At 42.4% G+C, this 21,981-nt stretch overlaps 1 protein-coding gene across 3 annotated transcripts in view; it reads right to left on the bottom strand.

The window, feature by feature from the left end:
• Window positions 1–14,466: 14,466 nt before the first annotated feature.
• Hebp1 (heme binding protein 1) overlaps window positions 14,467–21,981 on the bottom strand; it is a 28,086-nt gene continuing 20,571 nt past the window's right edge. For all 3 annotated transcript variants that reach the window (XM_005331899.5, XM_078015216.1, XM_078015215.1), the window contains exon 4: window positions 14,467–15,058. In XM_005331899.5, the coding sequence (XP_005331956.1) occupies window positions 14,887–15,058 (172 nt within the window). In that variant the 3' untranslated portion in view covers window positions 14,467–14,886. The remainder of the gene's footprint in view (window positions 15,059–21,981) is intronic.

The raw sequence follows: 21,981 nt of genomic DNA, 5'->3' as shown, positions 1-21,981 counted from the left end.
GAAGTGCTCTTTTCTCTTTAGAGACTCCTTAACTTGAAAAAGCTTTTTTTTTTTTTTTTTTTTTGCCTTCTTTAAGAGAAGAAAATTTTAGGGATGGGAGTGCTTCCCCTTCTTTGCTTTGGGCATCACTGTTGTCTATCTGAAGCTGTAAGGGCTACAGCTTACATGAAAGGTCAAGGGATTTCCAGGAGGAGGAGATGTGACATCCATGAGAATTCATGTCAAGAGCCTAGTGAGTGATTAAATTTCTGTCAGTAGACCAACAGGAGGATTTTCCCTCTTCCAAGAGAACTATTTTGCTGATTCCCCTTCACCTCATACCCACTTCCTGCTTGTTAGTCAGGTCATCCCTCTTTGTTGTAAGAGATTCTTCCTGACCTCCAGATGGCTTGAGGCAGGTGAATTAGTGGGTTAATGACCACAAAGCACTTTGAGCACCTTAGATAAAAGGACCTGGCTCAGGTATTAATTACTGTTGTTTTATAATCTAGGGTGATAGAATTAACGCATCTGCTGCTAGACCTGAAGGATGTGAGGGCCCATTTTGCCTACACACATCCAAATTACTCACACCTCCTTTCTTTTGGCTTCTCTGCAGCAACATCAGAACCAACAGCTCAGATATGGCTTTGATGAATCAAAATACATTGGTTACAATGAGTCCTTTAAAAATGGAGGTAAAACAGCCAAGAGGCCAAACTCCTTTTGCCAAACACCTATTTGCATTGTCTCTCTCTCTCACAGAAATAGAACTGGAAGGAATGTTAGAGATCATCTAGCATCCCTTTCATTAATAATGAGGAAACCAACATTATAACGAGGAATTTCATCATAATGAAGCAGAGGCCAGGAGAGTTGGAGGCACAGGATGTTAGAGAGGACAGCCAGGGTTGTCTGGCTCCTATCCACATTCTTGCCTCCGTACCAGGCTGCCTCTCCTGACACATCCACCTCATATGGACAGGCCCTTAGAGAGACATGAGCCTTTAGATGAGACTCATGGGTCAGGATCAGAAAGAAAGAAGAAGAAAGTACTAAAATATGAGAGTACATTGTATCCTTCATCCTGCAGCTGTGCCTGGCTGTGTGGGGACAGGCAAGGATGAGGGTGATCTTGGCCAGGAAGGGACCTCTGTTCTTCCACACACTGATATCCCCAGGGCTGGCTTCATGGGGCGCAACCAGTGTTGTTACACAGAGCCTCCACTCAGTAGGGCCCTGGGCTTAGAGTTCAATGGTGGTCACCATCTTGAAATTCTTAGTAATTTTACCTTTGAATTTATATTTGGTAAATGAAGTGGGATGGGCCAAAGCATTCCGCATGTCTTAGAGCTGTCACTCAAACACAGTCCTGTCTCCCATGGCCTCCTTGCCTCTCAGAGACAGACAGGCTGCTGACCACCCAATCTATGCCACCATTTAGTGCCCTGGGTCACCTGGCCTCCCCATTTCTGCTACTACCTATGACTGTTGCTGCCCCTCACTGGACTCACCTGTGTGCCATGGGTTAAGTCTGTGGGCCCTTGGAAAGGGGAACTGTTTTACCTACCTTCAGGCAGGGCTTCACATTTTCCTTTTACATTGGGCCCCAGAAATTATGATGCTCTGGACATCTCATTCAATTTTTATTTATTTTTTTGGTATATGACGGATAATTTGATCAATTATATAAGGGTTGCATACATTGTATAGTCTAATTGTATTAATTATATAATGTGCAGTTAGCTGTGAAGTCCTAGAGCAACTGGACTGGACTAGCAAATTGTCAGGACTCTCAAATGAGTGTCATTTATAAATGTCAGGGTATTTTTTTTGGAAAAGAAGTTATTCTACATTTCCCCCTCTGGTTGTGACTATTATACCATTTCAAGTGAACTGGTATACATTTTCTTATACGGATTTTTTTTATTATTATTATTGGGAGAAAACAGATGAATGAAATAGCTAGAGGTATGTTCAAGTTCAACTGTTGCAACTGGAGGTTAACATCTGACACTGCTGAAAAAAGACTCTAAAGTCAACAGACTCTAGTGAAAATTTTAATTTATTTGAGTTACATTCTAAAAAGGAAAAAGTAGATATAGGACCTTATAGTGAAGATTACTTAGATGTGATTTTATAAAATATGCAAGGCTTAACAAAAATAACAGACTCAATGTCATTTATAATAAAATTCTTGAAAGCATAAAACCTCCAAAATAAAAAACACACCTGGGGAAAATATGATATTCTTTCAAAGAGCATCTCAATATTTCCAAAGGAAAATCATATACATTTATTAATAATTTCTAAATTGTCAGCCACTATTGATGTAAGTGCCTTATAATTATCTATTTAGTTGTGTAACAGGTGGCAAAAATTAAAACAGGTTATGTAGCTGCCAAAAATTATTCTTCCAGGATGTATGGAATGGTACATATGAATTTTAATGATAAAATGATAAATCATCAGATAAATTAAATAGTATACCATAATATCTCAGTAAATCCATATTATAGTTAGTTGAAAAGACACAATGTTTTTAATACAGTTACACTCTGGTAAAGGTTTCATAGTTAAATTTGAATAAAGCACTAATGATTCAGGTTTCCAATCCTTGTAGTCTGATCAGATCTGAGTGAAAAGACAATTTTGACAGAGATTTTGTTACATTGCTTAAATTTAATTTTATACACAACTAGATTAACTATACTTTCCTAGCTATAAAAATATATTATTGCTGGGTGTGGTGGTGCATGCCTGTAATCCCAGCAGCACAGGAGGCTGAGGCAGGAGGATTGCGAGTTCAAAGCCAGAATCAGCAAAAAGCAAGGTGCTAAGCAACTCAGTGAGACCCTATCTCTTAATAAAATACAAAATAGGGCTGGGGATATGGATTGAATGCCCCTGAATTCAATCCCTGGTACAAAAAAATATATATATATGTATATGTTATTGACTTGGAATTATAAACTAAAAAATATTGTAAGGAAACTTCAAGTGTGGGTAACAAATATGACCAAAAACATGTCAGAGTATTAAAAACTATTTAAAAATCACTAACACTCATGGTTCATTTGTCATCAGACATTGACACCAAAAGAGATTCTATTGAACTTCATGGATTTATTGAAATCAAGTAAGATTCTAGTAAACAAAACTTGTAGAAATCATTTGTTCAGATGTCAGAGCTGACCACATCCACTTACCATAATAGTCAAATTCCTGGTTGCCATGAGGGAAAATACCATGCTAGGAAAAGTATACAGATTCAGAAATAAGATTTACATTTTTTTGAACTGAAAAATGATCTCACTTGATAAATATTTTTGGACATAGTATCTGGGTAACAAATTGCATATTTAGCTGATTTGGGAGCATTCTTCACCAAAATTTAAATTAAGGGAGAAAAGTATGATACATTTTAATATGTCAAAACACATTTGAGGATTCCAAAAGACATGGCAGTTTTAAAAGATGGCTATAATTATCTGACATTCTTCCCATCAAGAGGTGGGGTCTAATTCCCCTCCACTTGAACCTAGGATGGCTTTAGTGAGTCTCTTGTAGCCCATAAAATGCAGTGGGAGTATGATGTGTGAATTCCAAGGCGAAGTCAAAATTAGCTTTGCAGCATCTGTTTTGGTCTCTTGGAATACTTGGTTACCAAATGCTCTCTCCAGAGACACAGCTGCTGTGCTCTGTGTCAAGACAAGCCACACAAGAAACCACATGTAGGTTTTCTGGTCAATGCACCACCTGAGCCTGAAGCCCAGACTTCCAGCTATTGCCATGAAAGCAACAGCCACATGCATGGAAAGCCATGTAGGACTGACACTTTTGTTCCAGTTGTTTAGTTGAATCTCTGTGGAACAGAATCATATACATCTCTATATGAAAGAATTATTTGCATTGTTATCAGTTTTCTACAAGCTAACTTTTTATTTCTACAGAGTTTGTCAGAGCCAAAGGCACATAGCCCTATAGGGTCAGATAAACCCAGAGACACCAGCATTCCTCCGAAAGGATGTGCATTCCCAAGTCTTAAAATTGTCTCTATAAATGTAATAATTATAACTTTTCTGTGTTCCCAACACTGTTGCAACCTATAGAAGGGAACATTGTAAAATCAGTTTGAATAAAATAAAATTAGAGATATTGTTATATTTTACTTTTCTCTCAAGGTCACAATGATTATTTTTTAGAAGAAAATCTGAAGCTTGAAAGAAAATAGCTTTCCTTTTCAAAATTCTGAATCAGTCATTTAATTAAACTTCGTGAAGAAAGAAGAGAATAGTGACTGTCATTAATCGTACTGAAGAATGATTAAAAGCATTATGCATATTTTTGGATTAATATTCAAGAAAGACTTCCAGGGCTGCTGTCATTACTATTGTTAACAATCACAATGTGCGTGTATGAATTTTGGGGTAACAGCTTGGATTGGATTTTCAAAAGGAAAGAACTAGGTTGAACAATGTCCCATACATACATGTATATTGACTTGTCCCCAGGTATTCCATTGGAATAAATTTATAAACAGGTTCATTCTCTAAGTAAAAATTATGTCTAAATTTCTGTTTGGTGTTAGAATCTGGAATCAACTTAAGCATGGGATACATTTTGAGAAATGTACTCATAGGCACTTTCATCATTGTACAAACATCATACAGTGCACTTACACAAACCAAAATGGCTAAGACTGTATTTTGGATTTTTTATAAAATATATAAGTATCTATAAAATAATGTGTGATGTTAATTTTTCTATGCATTAACTTTACCATTGGTAGGAATAGTAAATATTGTTCCATAAAATTTTTGTCTGAGTATAAAATGTACTTCTGACTGGGCTTGGAACAAAAGAAAAGTTTGAAAATACTAGTGTCATCAAATGAGCAGTGGAGTCTGGCTTGGGTTTGGACCTCTGCTACTAACTGGTTCTCTGATCTTGGTAAAGTTTCTTCATCTCTTTGAACTTAAATGTTTCTTCTTCCCCATGCTATATTTACATAAGTGAAAATTATCAATGATTTAACTGATCATTTGTTTTGAGCTCAGTTACAGGGTTTTGAAAGCATAAACTGTATCAAAGGTTAAATAAGACTATTTAGGGGGCTGGGGATGTGGCTCAAGCGGTAGCGCGCTCGCCTGGCATGCGTGCGGCCTGGATTCGATCCTCAGCAGCACCACATACCAACAAAGATGTTGTGTCCGCCGAGAACTAAGAAAAAATAAATAAATGAAAATAAATAAATAAATAAATAAATAAGACTATTTAATGCTAATAATTTTGAAGGTTTTTTATACTGCAATTATCAACATACAAACTGTTATATTAAATTCAAGTGTTAGGTTTACATATTAGAGTAGTTCATTTATTTACTCTTAGACCTTCTTCCTAGACATGTATTGTGAGTGTTAATTCATTCATTTGCCCATTCATTCTTTTAATGACTTTTTTGAGCATCTATGTTGTGCTAGGTTCTTGCTGCACTTGAGCTACCACAGTGAACAAGACTCAGGTCCCACTACCCAAACTCAAGTTGCTTATCAACTGGGACAGGGAAGGGGGTAAGCAAGTAATGAAGATATCAGTAGGTTTTCAGCAAATGTCCTGTAGGTGCACAGAAAAGGGGCTCAGAGAAGACCTTTCAGAGGAAGAGATGTGTAAGCTACATGAAATGAGGGGTAAGAGTGATCCAGAGGAGAAAACAGCCTGCACAAAGGTCAAGGTGAGGCCGGCCACAGCCTCTTTTCCAAATGCAGGTAGGCAAGTCCTGGGAGCAGGAATAGTGAGAGGGGAGGAGGGTCCCCTGTCTGATCACCCAGGGCCTGATGTGCTATATTAAGGAGTATGAATATTATTCTGAAAGTAATTTAATTTGCTGCATTTAATTTACAAATTGCATTATATTTAATATTCATTCATGTATTCAACAGATCTTTCAGGAACGTTCATAATACTCATTATACTAAATGCTGTAAGTTCAGTGATGAACAAAGCAGACATGGTTTTTGTCCCCAGTGAGCTTACAGTTTGGTGGGAGAGCAGCTAATAGAACAGCAAATAAAACATACATATATAATTATTGAAAGTGGAAAGTGCTATAACAGATATTGTGGCAGAGGATAATGGAGTTGGGTCCCTTTATTAGGGTGGGTTAAGGTGGGTTAGGAAGGTCTCTCTTAGAAGGCACCATTCAAGCTGAGACCCAAAGGATAGGAAAACATGCAGAGCGGGAGGAAGAGCATTCCAGGTGGGGAGGTCAAGGTAAATGGGAGCGCTAAGATGCCAAAGAGCATAGTGTGTATGAGAAACTGAAGCCCTTTGTATCTGCAGAAAGAAGGGGAACAGCAAAGGATGACAGAGGAGTTGGAAGTAGGCCTTGATGATTCAGGGACTAGAGACCCCAGAAATGTAGTCTGATGCAAAAATACCAAGAAGGAGCATCAAGCAGGGAAGTGACATGATCCAGCTTATGTTGTGAAAGGATCAGTTTGGCTGTAGACTGTCAAATGTACTAAGGGACACCAGGTATTGGGAACAGAGTAGAAAAGACCAGGGTAAAAAGCAAGAGATCCTCTCTGGTCCAGGAGAGACGTAACAGTGGGTGTTAGTTCTCCAGGGTTGGATGGGGGGTGGTGGAGAGAGCTGGTGAGATTCAAGAGACACTTTGGAGGTGGAATCTGGGTCTTCTTGGTTATGGGAGACAAAATGAAGACAGATGGCCCTCATAGCCCCAAACCTGCTCCACCAGGAGCCCTTCACATCTCAGTTGAGAGCAAATCCATCCTCTAGTTGCTGAAACCAAAAGTTTTGGAGTCCCCTTGATTCCAGAGGTCTTTCACAGCCCACAAATAGTCTACCAGGAGATCTTGTCAGTCTACCTTCCAAATATAAATGCATTCTGATCTCTTCCCACCACTTCAGCATCACCATCAGGGTGTTGGTGGCCCTCATCTCTTGTCATCTCTCATCTGCTTTACTGCACAGCTCCTGAATGCTCATCTGCTTCTGATCTGTCCAATTCCAAACCTGCACCTCTTCAAAAACTTTTTTGTCAGTCCTGGGGATTGAACCCAGGGGCTCTCCAACTGTGAGCTAGATCCCCAGCTGTTTTTCTTTTTTCTTTACTATTTATTTTTTTAGTTATAGATGGACATAATATCTTTATTTTATTTATTTTTTATGTGGTACTGAGGATCAAACCCCGTGCTTCACACATGCTAGGCGATCACTCCACCTTTGAGCCACAACCCCAGCCCCTTTATTTTTTCTTTTCAGACAGGGTTTCCATAGTTGTTGTCCAGGCTGGACTTGAACTTGCAGCCCTCCTACCTCAGCCTCCTGAGTCTCAGGGATCACAGGAGTGCACCATCACACCTGGCAAGCTTGCACCCCTTTCTAGTGAGTCATCAGTACAGCAGTCAGGGGGATTTGTTTTTAAGTCGAGTTTGATAATATCACTCTTCTGCTTGAATCCATTAATACACTGCTCCATTTTATACAGAACGAAGGTCAAAGGCTTTAAAGTGGCTTCATCTTCTCCACACTCCCCTCTGCTCACTGTTTCAGCCCCACTGGTCTCCCAGCTGTCCCTCTGTCACATGGGCCTGAGAACCTGTGTACTGGTGGTTTCCTCTGCCAGGAATGTGCTTCCCTAGATATCTCTCTGGCTAACTCAGGCCCTACCTTCCAGCCTTCCTTCTCTGTGAGGCCTTCCCTGACCACATTAGCAAAGACTTCACACCTTCCTCTCACACTGCGCTCCGCAGCACTGCCCGTTCTCTTTATCCTGCTCTGCTTTTAAATTTGTCCTCGCAGTTATTACTTTCTGAACCATAATGTAATACACCATCTATATGCTTATTATTCACTAGCCATCTCTCCTACTCTACAGGGGTGAGGATGTTTATTTTTTTCTCTGATATATCTACTTGCCTGCAACAGGGCTTGGTATGCAGATGGTCCCCATAAATTTTTGTGAAGTAAATGAATGATAAGGAATCAAGATTGTGTTAAGCCAGAAGAAGGAACCAAATACAATAAACAAGGTACAGGCTAAAGTATGGTTAACAGGGAAGAATTTGCCGGGCATGATGGGGCATGCCTATAATCCCAGAGACTCGGGAGGTCGAAGCAGGAGGATTGCAAGTTCAAAGCCAGCTTCAGAAACTTAGCAAGGCCTTAAGTAACTTAGCGAGTGCCTGTCTCAAAATAAAACATAAAAAGGGCTGGCGATATGGCTCATTGGTTGAGCACCCCTGGATTCAATTCCTGATGCCAAACAAAACAAAACAAACAAACAAACAAACAGAGGGAAGAATTTTAAGCGGAGGATTGGTCAAATGCATGTGGTACCCCATATTCTCACTTCTGGCTGGAGGCTTTGTTGGGGTTTGTGTTCCAGGAGGGGGTCCTCACTCTTGCCCACCACCCATCCTTCCATTTTATATAAGAGAAGTTAGGAGAAGTAGAAAACTTGCTGGATGATCAAGAAGAAATGGGACTTTCCAAGGGAAAGATGGCCTTGTGACTGGAGGAATATCTGGTCTCAGGCTGTAGGTACCAGGGGAGAAGGACACAATAGGGCATCAACAAACAAGGGAGATTAACCTTTCTCAGACTGATCTCCGGTTTTTTGGTTTGAGCAGCAGGTGAATGGTGGTATGGTTTAGAGACAAGGAAGATGGAGGGGTGAAAGGTTTTGGGGGTTGGGAGGGTGTGAACCAAGAGTTCAGTTTTGGCCGTGGTAACTTTGCGATATGTGACTTAGTTGTGCAAGTAAGTCAAAGTAGGTCATTGGACATATGCTTCTGGAGATTTTAGATTTATTTCTGCATTTTTATACCTTTCTCTTACAATTCACAGGTATAAAAGAAGGAACACAAGGGAGAATGAGAGATCTGGGTCAAATGATATGGAGTAGCCATGCAACCTGATAAAGACCAGTGTGTGCTGGACCTTGAATGATGATTGATTTCAGAAAGTAAATATCAACAAGTGGAATAAATGAATCAAAAGGATACAAGAGCTTTATATGTAAAGTAATCTATAAGGTAATTTATGAAGGTAATGAGAGGGCTGGAGTGTACTGGAAAGATCTGCTGGGAGATTTATTTCTTACTTTCCTTTTTTTTTTTTTTTGGTTCTAATTGGAGAGGAAGCATCCACCCAGCACACTCACTGGGGATGTATACCCTATACCTTTCATGCCAGCCAGGGAAAGCAGACACTGAACCGAGTATATAGTGTTGCACTGCAGAATGGCCAAGAGCCTGGGCTCCAGAGTTAAAACTGCCACAGTTCAAAGTCTGGCTCTGTCACAAATCATCTGATGGCCTGGAGTTACTGATGACCCTCCCTGAGCTACCTAGTTCATCTGTGAGAGGGGTAAAGTCACAGAAGTAGTGACTGGTAACATAGGTAATTCATGTAACTGGTTTGCAGAGTGCCTGACATGGTGAATGCTCAATGCTAGCTATTGATAGCTCTTATTTTAAAAATTCTAACCAATCTACATGAATAAAACTGAGCATCTTCTATGTACATCTCCTTAAGCAATGGATATGAAGTGGGGGTCATAAATCACAGAAAAGAAGGGTATTACTGCAAGGATCAGGGAAGAATTCAAAGATGCTAGCACTGGACTTGAGGAATGGGGAGAGGATTCTAGGTATAGGAACAGATTGAACGAAGGCATGCAGGAGGGATGGGGGTGGGGGAACCCTACGGGAAACAGCATTTATCCTAATGCCACTGGAGGACAAGGAACCCTGGAGAGAGGAAGAATCATCATATAGGAAGAAGCTGGGGTCTGAGCAGCTACAAAATGACTTTTTGATGAGAATCTAGTTGATTGATGATAAAGAAGAGACAAGAGGTGGTTTTACCAATTGTCACCACACTTGCAGTCCACTGTGCATTGACCTCACCTGGTTTGATTCTTAATTTTGCATTGATGGCTATGTTGTTTGGGTTGGTGCATGAAATTCCGGCAGAAAAATTGTTGCTATAGAAACAAAAATATTTCTAAGGGAAAAGCCGAGAGCTAGTCAAGAGGATAAATTCAAAGGCAAAATCCATGGCATTCAACCAAATAAATACCTGTCAATGTGGCATGCTATGAAACTTTAATTACTGTGCTCAAGATCAAAGTAACATTACTCAAGAGTGGAGAAGCCAAGTGTAAATGAAAAAGATCTTCCTGAAACAAGTGATGACCAACCAGCTCCCTGAACTTAGCCTAGGGTTGCCCGTGTTTATAACAATCATCCCAGGGTCTTAAACACTCATAGAAGCCTAAGAATGTGGTATTGCACCGTGGTTCAGGCAGAACAAATTTTACTGGGTGGAGCTCACAAAAATGCAAGGAATATTAATGCCACAGGAAGGTGGCTTCTGGCAGGAGGCAAAGCATCCTTACAGAATCAGTTCTGGAGAGGCTTCAGCCTTGAGGCTGTGACCCTGGGAACTAAGTAGGCCTAGAGTGCAGATTAGGTATTTGTTGGTATCTGCAGTCTCCTGTTGACTAGTTTCCAACTTCGTTGTACAGCATTCTAAAGTTTTACTCCAGACCCTAGGGAAAGAAGAATGAGTTGAGGCCTTCATCAGCTTCTATTTTGGGAAAGATACTGATTAGGAGTGTGGGAGGGGGGAATCAAGAAACAAGACTACTCTGCCAGCCCATAGATTGGCAATTAGAAACTCTGGCCTGTGGTTCTGTTTGTCACTATTAAATTCAGAATAACGATAAACTTATTTCATCTCCTTAGGTCCTGTCTCTTTTCCCCTCCGTTTATAGTATCACCACTATCCAGTCACCTGCTATGTCCTCCATGTGGGGCAGGTGGCTGAAATCATTTCTCCCTTCTTTCCCTTGACCATCCTCCACTCTTCTGGCTTTTCAAAGGTGAAGAGAGGAGAGTGGAGTGGGAGCAGGACACTGGGAGGGCAGGTAGGAAAGTGCCTCTGAACCAGTGTCCATTGGCTCAGAAGCCAGATGTAGAATCCAAGTCTGTAGGATCTTCTGCAGTCTGTCTCCTACCTCCCACCTTCCCATACTCGTGACCCCAGGCACACACCTACTCTTTGTCCCCTTCCAGAAAATACTGTTGACCAGCTACCCCAAAGCCATTCTGAACATCCTTCTCCCTCGCTGCTCTCACTTTCCCCAGTTTTCTTCTGGCTATAGGGGGCCCTGTGTGTCAGTTCTGACCCATGAATATAGGAACTGATTTATAGAACTGAATATAGAACTGATTCCATAAGGATGCTTTGCCTCCTGATGCTTTGGGAACTTTGGGGAAGTTTGTGTTTTCTTGTAAAATGGGATGGATGCAACTGATACAGCATCTTCTCCTCTTCCCCTTTTCTGGCCTTGAACACTGGTTGTGATAGCAGGTGCTACACCAGTCATCTTGCAGCCCCAAGGGAAAGAGAACAATTTCTGAGGTGCCAGCATTGAGTCACAGAACCTACCTCTGGATTTTTTGCTATGAGGGGAAAGAGGACATTATTGGTTTCAGCTACTGATGTCTAAGTATTCTGTTACTTACAGCTTAATTTACTCCTAAAGGATAAATCCCCGAGGTAGGTGATGGCCATCTAATGGAGAACAAAGCAGATATGAATCTCTTTTTCACCAAACTTACCTGGTGTGAGACACACAAAAAAGGACGTGAAAAAGTCCAAAACATTACAAGTGATAATTTGTGTTATAAAGAAAAACCATAAAAAATGCTGTGACAGAACACCGTAGGGAGGTGGTACTTTAGACAGAGGGGCCATTGCAGGCCTCTTTGAGAAGGGGGTCAAGTTAGGACTATTAGGATGAGAAGACCCAGCTGTTGAAAAGGGGACAAAAAGGGAATCAGGCAGACATAACAGCTACTGCAGCTACTAGGGTCAAGCAGGGCTCAGTGTGTCCAAGGCTGGAGGACAGAAAGAGAGCCAAGAAATGAGGGAGCGTAGAGAAAAGTCAGGGGCCGAATCACACAAGGCCTTACAGGTCTCAAAGTGGAGTCTGAATCTCAGTCTAAGTGAAAAAGAAAAAAAAAAAAAGAGTTTTAAAGCAAAGATCTTTCTGGATGTTGTGTAGAACAAGGGAGGCAGGAGTGCCAGTGTGAAGGCCAGAGAGGGGCTGTTGTAGGAGTTAGGTGAAGGAGGACGCTGGATGACTCAGGACTGGGTCAGAGCACTCTCACAATGGCTGGTTTCTTTTTCCATTTTCTGACATTTCTCCTCTACCACTTCTTTTTTGTCACTGTCAGACTCTTTTTCTCTGTTCTTCTTCAAATGTTCTGTTCCTTCCTCCTCCACAGCCTTTTCCTGAGTTCCTATTCACCCACTCCGTCTCTCTCTACATGGCATCCAAACACAGTTCCTGAGTTAGGTTCCTTGTTTAACCATCAGACTCACACTCCCAGCCGTCCTCTAGGTAGCCTCACTTGAAGGCTTGGAAAACTAAATATGTCCTCTGGACACTATTCCCCAGCCAAGCTGCTTCCCACCTGTTTTTACCTTGAGGGGTGACACTACCCACTCACAGGCCCAAGCCCAAATCCTGGACATTGTACTTGACCTTCCTAAATTCTATGGCTGGGACCTGTGGGTTGAACTGACCAAGGAGACTAGCAGGAGAAAAAGCACGCACACTTTATCTGATGTGAATCTTTTTATGTGGAAAGGGAGAGGGCTTCCCAGAAGAAGTGAAGACCCTGAAGCAGGAGCTAGACCCAGGGCTTCCATACCATCTTAACAAAGAGCAGCAAATGTGGAGACATGATAGGGCAAAGGAGAAAGGGGCTGGAGCTCGGGGTGGTGAATCATGGGAAAGAGACTAGGAAGTTTCCTGGATAACTTACGGAAGATAAGGGTTACTTTTTAAGAACTTTTCTACCTTCTAAAAGTAACCCCTGAGTACTGTTTGTACAGACTCATCTTGTCCTTGACTCCCCCCTCGTCCCTGGTGACATGAATGTTCTCTTCCTGGTACAAGAAGAGCAGATTTCTCAGGAAAAAATGTACTCTGCTTTAGGTAGAAAAGGGGAGAGCAGACAGAGACCTTCTGGTCTCTATTTTCAATTGCCTTCAGCTCAAAATAATGTGACAAAATGACATACTTGGGGGTAATAGGCTCTGATCCTCATCAGAACTTTCTCCCCGATCGCATTCACCCATCATTCACCCAGTCCTGGTGATCCTCTCTTGTTCCAAACTGTCCATGTTGTTCCATCTCCACCACCACCATCCCAGTTTAGGCCACTATCATCTTTTACTTAGCATTGCGACTTGTCTCCTTGCCTTCTGACACATCCCCTTCCCATCTATTTTCCATGCCATGGACAGAAGTTCCCTGCTAAGACATGATGGTATCATGTCCTGTTCAAACTCACTCAGGTACTGTTCATTTTTCTCAGGACAAAATCTAAACTGTTTGACATGTGCTAAGGCCCCCGGGGTGTCCTTTTGTCTTGGCCCTGAGTTCAGTCTTCTCATCTCTTTGTGGGGATCTAATGGTACCTCCCTTTCCCTAGAGATTGAGCATGGAACATATGGGTAGGGGGGTGCAGGCATGGTGTCCAGCATGGTATCTGGCAGACAATCAAGGCTGATTTTCAGAAACAGCCATGACTTGCCTTTAGAAGAGACCCAGGAAGATCTCCAGGAAAAGTGATGTGCAGCTCTCATTCTGCTCCTTGGGAAACCTCGCTCCTGTCCAGTGAGGGCCTCTGTGGTGAGAAGGCTGTTTCCTCTTTCCCTACTGAGCACCCTACCGAGCCCTCACCTCTCAGGTAGTAACCCAGTTGGGCCCAACCCAGTTGGGCCACAGGTGGATCTGAGGTGGAGATTCTCCTGGAAAACCTTTCCATCTATCTATCCTAGATAGGGTGGGGGACAGCTTCAGACTCTGGTAGGCCTTGGGAGGATCGGAGCACCCTCTACATGCCTTGTGACCCACCAACCTCTTCCACGCACACTCACTCACCCACAGCCCTGATCCAGCCTAGCTTTCTGCACTTCCTGCTCACAGCCTCGCCTCCTCTTTCCTTCTCTGCAGCCAAACTGCATGTCATTTCTGTTCCTTTTAGTTAGTTAAGGATATTGAACCACAGCCTTTTTTTTTTGTATCTCATCATCCCAAATAGGTCCTCCTGGCAAACTCCCTGCCCCCAGAGTTGTTTGTGATTCCAAGTGATTTTTCTCCTTGGTCTGCTTCGGTGATTTCTGGGACTCTCCATGGGCCACAGTGATGCTCACCTTAGGGGCATATTACGTGCTCCACGATGGTCCTGGTAAACACCAGGTTAGAGACAGCCAAGCACACGGTGAACATCCCCTTCCCCAGGGTCTTTGTGTTAACATTCTGAAGGACTTTGGAACTCCAAACACAGGATTCCTGCTGTGAAAAACACCGTCAACAGTACTAATAACTATATTGTCTGTAAGACTGCAGAACCTCGGAAATAATCATACTTAAGATTTGTCTCAACTGCTTAAGTCAGAGATCTTTATATTTGGTTTATTTTTAGACAAGCTGTTATAAGAATCAAGCTGAAAGATCGTGAACAATTCACATATTCCCTCATTAACAGAAATACAAATTCAGTGATGTTTAAAAATCAGTTTTTAGTGGCCCATATGGCTGAGAAAGTACTGCTGGAGTTTTTCTGATCTGCCACAGAAAATTCTAAATTAACAAGAACCATATTGCCTGTCTTGGCTGTATTATTCCCCACCACGAGAAAAAGAACCTCAGTATATGGACTGCGCTTATTTCAGAAAACTGGCAGTGACTGGCTTTGAAGGAGAGTTGGAACTTGAGAAGCACTGGCCCCCCCTGACCCCAAGTCAGGGAACGCAGAGGCACACTTCCAGGAAGCTCTCGATGCCATGAGTCACTCAGGTCTTCACGAGCCAGACCTCATTGCGGCGTCCGTAGGGCTTCATGGGAGGGTCATATCCAGTGCAGAAGTAGATGTCATTTCGGTAAGTGGCTGTGCCCTCCAGGGCAGCACACAGCTGGGTGGCATGAGCTACGTAGTCAGCTTCCTTGGCATAACCACCAAACTGCCTGAGGATACAAGAGCAAGGGCTGGTAAGAAAAAATGTGACCTTAGTGTGGGGGGGGGCCATAGCCAAGGTCACTGTGACAAGCATTCATTGTAGTAAGACTACATCCGTCACTTCCTAGATAGGTGAACTGGACCTCTCTGTAAAATCTATAATATATTTTCTTTTTCCTCCACAGTCATGAGTGTTACATGCAACAACAAAGGTGAAGAACTATAATGCAGGGCTTCAAACATGATAGCCCCGTGCTAAATGCCAGCTTCCCTTATCTGCAATTTCCCAAAGAGGTGGTGAGCTAACTGTCTCAGGGCCACCCTTCACCCTTCTCTCCAGCTCCCTCTACTGCTCTAGCTGCTCCTCTTCTGGCCTCTGTCACTAGTAGGAAGGAGGACATCAGGGAGCTAGGGTGGAGCTGCTGTTGAAGGTAGTAGCTACTGTTGCTTTCAAAGCAGAGCAACTATAGTGATGGAACTCATCCAGTAGGGACATGTGACAGCTTCATTAAATCAGGGCTAATGAAGGCAGGGACCCAAGCAAGTTTTAGGAGGGATCTATGTCAGTTTTACACAGACCCCAAATAAGAAAACTCCTTTTAATAAATCCCTTCTGCTCAAATCACGAAAGCCTGCTTTTTCTAATAGGTTGAGACATCTCCCAAATCAGGTGTTTTTCTTGATGGCAGAAGCTGGGGACAAAAGCAATAAGGCCTTCATTTTCAAGAGATTATTATGTCCCTGACGTCATCTGCCTCTGAACCCAAAATCATCCTGTAGCCTACCCTAACTATACCACTCTAAATCTGGTTGCACTAAAATCTTTATTAGAGTCAATACATGGCATTTCTAATGAGCTTTATGACTCAAAAGTCTGAATTTGTACCAGGCTAAGACGAGGCCAAATAACGCATTATTTTTGGTGGAGTTCTCTGAATCATGCTTTGCTCTTTTATAAGTGGTTAGTCATGCTCGGCAAGCATTCAGCATGTTGATTACAGGGTCGCTGATGTGAAAAACATCCAGGATTCATCTGTGAGGGATTGGTTATTATAATGTCTAGACAACAGCTACAGAAGAGAGATGGAGCCGAGACCAATTTCAAGCAGATGAGGCTTGGTTCTTCAAATATATTGAAGAAGGAGTATAAGGCAGATGAAGAAAGTTGTACTCCAGTTTCATTGAGGCTCAAGAAAAGGGAAATTGGATTTGTAGACAGAGAAGGAAGATTCAGAAAAATTTTTTTTTTCTAGCAGTAAAAGTCTGCAAGATGCCAAAGTTTCTCACTCAGAACATCGTTATATTGAGAACCACCTGTCTGAAACAAATCAGATGCTGGAGGTGAGAAAAAGTGTTGAAGCTACCTGAAGGCCCTGCCAGTGAATGATACCTAACTGTGAAAAGGGATGTTACTGGCTCTTCAAACTACTTATTTTGGAAATGCCCAAAAGGACTGGTCCTCAAATGTGGCCATTCATCAGTTGGAGGCAAAATGGCTAATGTGGATGCTCAAATTCTAGCTCTGCCACCTCCACTCTTGGTCTTGTGAAAATTCTTAATTTCTTGACCCTTAAGGTCCTTTGTTAAATATGAATGACGATAGCATTGATTCAGAAGATAAAAGGAGAGAAGACAGCAAACTGCTCAACCCAGAGCTTATAAGATAGTAAACTCACAGCACACTGTAGCTTTTATTGTTAACTATTTCTTGGTATCCATGGGGATGAGTTCCAGGACCCCCTTAGGGTACCAAAATCTGTGAATGCTCAAGTCCCTTATATAAAATGGCACAGTATTTGCATATATCGTATGCACATCCTCCCATATAATCTCTAGACTATTTATAATACCTAATGCATGGTAAGTACTGTAATGTTTAGGGAATAATAGCAAGACAAAAGTCTGCGAATATTCAGTACAGATGAAAAATTTTCCCCAAATAGTTTTGACATACAGTTGGTTGAATCTGAAAATGCAGAACTAGCCAATACAGAGGGCCTGTTATGCTTTGCAATTCTCTCAGGACAGGCTTTCAATCCTGATTCTGAAGGTGAGGGACATGATGGTAATCTAAAGTAGTATCGTGAACTGGCTCATTTAACAGTTCTCACTTTCTCAGGTCTACTCTCAAAACCCTATTTAACCTTGTAAAACCTCCCCCCTTCCCAATCTTTTTCATTTCCTCCTTCCCTCATTTTCCCCTCCTTCCCTTTTCTTTCCAGTACATATCAATAAGATTTACTTATTATGTTCTGTTAGTCAGCTTTTTGTTGCTATAGCAAAATACCTGGGAAAATTAACTTAAAATAGAGGTTTATTTGGCTCCAGATTTTGGAGGGTCTAGTTCACCATCAGGCAGCCAGTCTATTGCTCTTTAGGTCTCTCTGGGGGTACTGGATGGTCATGGCAGGGAGAGCAAACTGCTCAACTCATAGCCAGGTAACAAAAGGGGAAAAAAGGAAGAAGTAGGGTCCTACAATCTCCTTGCAGGGGACATCCCCAGTGACCTGAAGTGACCAAGCTGGGGACTGTCCTTTTAACACATGGGCCATTCAAAATCTAAACTGTAGCATGTCCATTGTTTTTTTTTTTTAAAGAGAGAGAGAGAGAGAGAGAATTTTTAATATTTATTTTTTAGTTTTCGGTGGACACAACATCTTTGTTTGTATGTGGTGCTGAGCATTGAACCCGGGCCCACACGCATGCCAGGCGAGCGTGCTACCACTTGAGCCACATGCCCAGCCCAAGCTTGTTCATTGTTTTATGCCCCCTGGTAGACTAGAGGCTCAATGATGGCAGGGATCTTTGTCACTTTCTATCCACTGATGTACCCAGCACATCTAACACAGTGCCCTTGGCAAAATAAACAAATCTAAGACAAAACAATAAAAAGAGATTGTCTTCAGGTTGACAGACCTAAAGATAGCACTTAAGACCTACTCCTGAGTTAAGTGTTTAAATACGTCAGTGTGCTGCCAAATTCACCCACTCATTCACCTAATGACCCTCTGAGCACGTACCAAGAGGACAGAGTTGGGAGCTACAATAGGAAGCCCGGGTTGACTAGAGCCATGTAGGGGAACCTCATGCAACTTCTTCAAATTCCTAATCCCAGATGCCAAGAAGAACCCACAAAAGGGTTTTAAGGCAAGGGATCGATATGAGCAGGTTGCAATTTAGAGAGATTCCTCTGGTGGCAGTGGAGAGACGGTGGAAATGGTGGGGGACTGAGGTGGGAGGTCACTGGGGGCCAGGAATAGCCATTATGAGGCGATGAAGGCCTGGGCAAGGCAGACTTGAAAGGTGATTGGACATGAAGGGGAGGTAAGAGAGGGAGAGGAGAGGGTTCTCCTAGGCTATAGGTAAGCCCCTGGTTGGAAGCAGACTCCTCTAACTGGAATAGGGATTAAAGGCTGCAGAGTGACTCTGGAAAGGAGCAGTGGGGATGGGGCACTAACGGTCTGGTCTGGGGGCCTGATGACGTTAAGGTGCCTCTGTGAAACACATTCATGTGAGTTATTAACTGAGTACTAAATGGGTGTCTGACACTAAAAATCTTAGACTCAGGAAAGAATTGGAGTCAGAGATATCCACTGGGAAAGTGATGGATCAGGTGACAGAAATTGGGCATCCCCACCACATAGGCACTGGCTGCAGTCATGGTAAGGAGTGATGCAGGTACTGATGTTGCAGAGGGTCAGACGGTTTCTCCTGGGAATCCTAATACCTCAGTGGTGGGTGGAGAAAGAGGATGTGGCAAGGACATTGAGAAAGAAGGGTTGTCTGAGAAGGAGGAAATCCAGCTGTAGGTCATCGGGAGAATATCATCACTAAGGGATTCCAAAAATTCACTACTGGAACTGCCCCTCTTTCTTTCCATTTGTTCCTAGGCAGACCAAGATGCTCATAATGAAGATTAAAAGTCCCCTACTGCTTCATCATGGAAGCATTTTACTAGAAAGCAAACAAAGTTGGGAGGGTCATGGAAACATCCATGTGTTGTCTTCTCATATAACCAACTCACCCTAACCCCAATCACAGAGCCACAGAAACAAGCCAAAAAACCAGACCCTATTCAGGGACGTTGCCTTGGAACATGATCTATGGTCTATAGGGGTGACTCAGCTGGTGATCCAAGAAAAGCTTCCAGGCTGGACACGGTGGAAAACAACATGGTGCCCACAGCTCCTGATTTCACAAGCATGCCTGAGTGTGAGTTAAGGAATGCTCATAATGTGGTTTGAGCTCCTAAAAGGAAGTAAACAGAAGGTATGTATATTATTTTTGTAAGCCTGTTAATAAGTTTATAACTCCCATCTTCAAAGAAGTTCTCTAGGGCATTGTATTTTATCTTACCCAATGTCAGAACAAAGAATTTGGTTACCATGGAAACAAAGGACACACACACACACACACACACACACACACACACACATACACACACACAAAATTCCAGAAAAACAAAAGGAGCTGACTAAAAGACAGAGAATTGGAAGATGGGGAGAAGGGGAGTACTTTAGGTAGTTTGGAGGAGGCTGAGAGGCAGGCTTTTGGTCCAAGGTGGCAAAAATTCATTATGTGTTATTTATCCTTCATGTCTTGGTGCTGTCACGCAGTGAGGAAGAAAGAGAAATGGACTTACTGTGTTTGATCATCCACTGTTGTCTAAAACATCAAAAAACCACAGGTCAACACCAGTTTTTGTAGGATCTATGATGCACATAGCTGTGTGCTAGGCAAAAGGAGTATTGGAGTAGCAGCTGTGAGTCCATCAACAGGAAAAAGGACTAACAGTGCAGAATTTTGTTCAACCAGATCAAACCAGTTCTGACCACATGGAACGTCACTGAGCACAAAGCACAACCAGACACCATAAGAGCAGAAAGATGATGAAGGATTTTTTTTTTTTTTTTTATCATTGTGAGGTCCAACTGTATTGGTTAGGGCAGAAACACAAATAGATAACCCTGGACAGAAAGAAACTCTACAATGGAGGTAGAAGGTACATACAGAAGACTGTGGAAAGAAGAATAGGAAATAGTTGATTCTGAGATACTAGATAAAGGGAGTGATTATGGAAGACAAGAGTAAGCATCTCTTTTTGATGCTGGTAGGGAACAATATGACAAAGTTCCTATTTCTCTTAGAACTTAGGCAAAGACTGGGGAGTGGAATGAGAAAACTCGGATGTGTGAGCAAAGGTCTGGAAGTGGCTGCAGTTGGGTGATGGTTAGGATCCTCAGAGATCGGCCTCCTGAATTCACTGGGATTACTGCTGGGCACCACATTTTATGCCTTTAATAGAGCAGTATATGACGCTCTATATTTATAGTTATATGCCCTGTATGAATACAGTTGTTTATATATTTGGGTTTCATTTTATTTTTACATGAAGAGGAGACCAAGGATCATCGACTTCACATTGCCTTCAGCTATTTACATTTATATTTAAGCTGTAGCTCAATGACACAATAAAGTGCGCATTTCCTTATTTGGAATGAAGTACCATGACTGGGGCCATGTTGTAGAGGGTGGTAAATGCCATGACAAGGTACTTTCATTGGGTGTAACCACCTGGTCATATATGGGGAGACCCAAGATTTTCCCATACCCCTCTTCCTGGGATTGGAGCAACTCCCTACTAACTTGGACTTTGGTCCAATCCCTGACCTCTATCATGGTCAGGGACATGTCCACAACCAGAGCTCAGCAGACTTCCATGAGGCTCAGAGTCCAAGCAGGTAGAGGTGGTGTGAATGGTCCTGTGCTTTAGGGTGGGGTGGGTAATGATAAAAGGGTAATTTGGAGGAGGCAGTGGTGGGAAAACCAGAGCCAATCAGGAGGCCATGATAATCATTCAGGCAAGAGGTGAAGGAGACTTGTGACAGTATGGCTGTAAAGGTAAGGCTGGGAGGTGGTAGGACTGGGCCAATCAATGCATGTAGGAGGTGAAGGAGTGAGAACATCTGCACCAGGTAGGCAGGGGTGGAGGGGACTGCTGGTAGGACAGGGATCACGGACAGAAATCAGACTAGGGGAGGAAAGCCGAGTTTGGCTGGGGAACTCAGATGGGGTCACGGTGGGAAATGAAACGGTGCTTAATTAAATTTTAGATATGGAATCTTTTCATTGGCAAGGCTTTTAGAGGTGAGGTGACTTAAATATCAGAGATTCTCAATAATCACTTGTTCAGCTGAACTAAGCGTCCACTCATCTGCATCGTTACACAGCACAACATCACATGCCTCTCCAGATGGTGTGTGAACCCCTCTGGGGGAGAGGACTTCACGACCTTGTCATCAGTCCATTTTACTGTCTGGAACCTTGTGCCACAGTGCTTTTATCTTTGAGTAGAAATATATTTCCCTATAATGTTGGTCTGTGGACACCAGTTCTTATCTCGGGAAAAATGCAGTCCTTCAGTATCTGGAGACATTTCATTTTTGACTGTTTTCCCACTAGAATGTCTTTCCTACTTCCAAGGGCAGATGTTGCTTCTTCTCTAAAGTTCCTTCAGCACCTTCCCAAAGTTGTGAAACTAATAGGTAATAGAGTTGAAATTTAGACCCAAGTGTATCTATAGTAACTTTGATTTTTTTTGTTGTTTTTTTTTTCTAATAAAACTTTTTAATTCTCGAGGCAGGTAAAGTCAAGAAGAAGAGAACAGGCTAGGATTTACTGAGTGTCTACCTCATGCCCAGTATTGTGTGGGCATTTATAGATATAGTCCTATCTCCTGTTTACAACAACCATATGAGCCAGGCACTCTTACCCACACCTTACAGATGAGGAAAATGAGGCAAAGCAAGGCTTGGTTACTACCGGTGGTCCTGTGGGTATGGTGAGTGGATTGGAGCACTGGTCATCCTGGCAATGACCTTCTGGTTTCCAGCTCTTTCCTTCATATGCAAATATTTCATTAAAATGGTGC

The sequence above is a fragment of the Ictidomys tridecemlineatus genome, chromosome 6 (genome assembly GCF_052094955.1).
Source record: "Ictidomys tridecemlineatus isolate mIctTri1 chromosome 6, mIctTri1.hap1, whole genome shotgun sequence".
NCBI lineage: Eukaryota > Metazoa > Chordata > Mammalia > Rodentia > Sciuridae > Ictidomys > Ictidomys tridecemlineatus.
The sequence above is the reverse complement of the archived record's forward strand: the minus strand, read 5'-3'. Positions and strand labels throughout refer to the sequence as shown.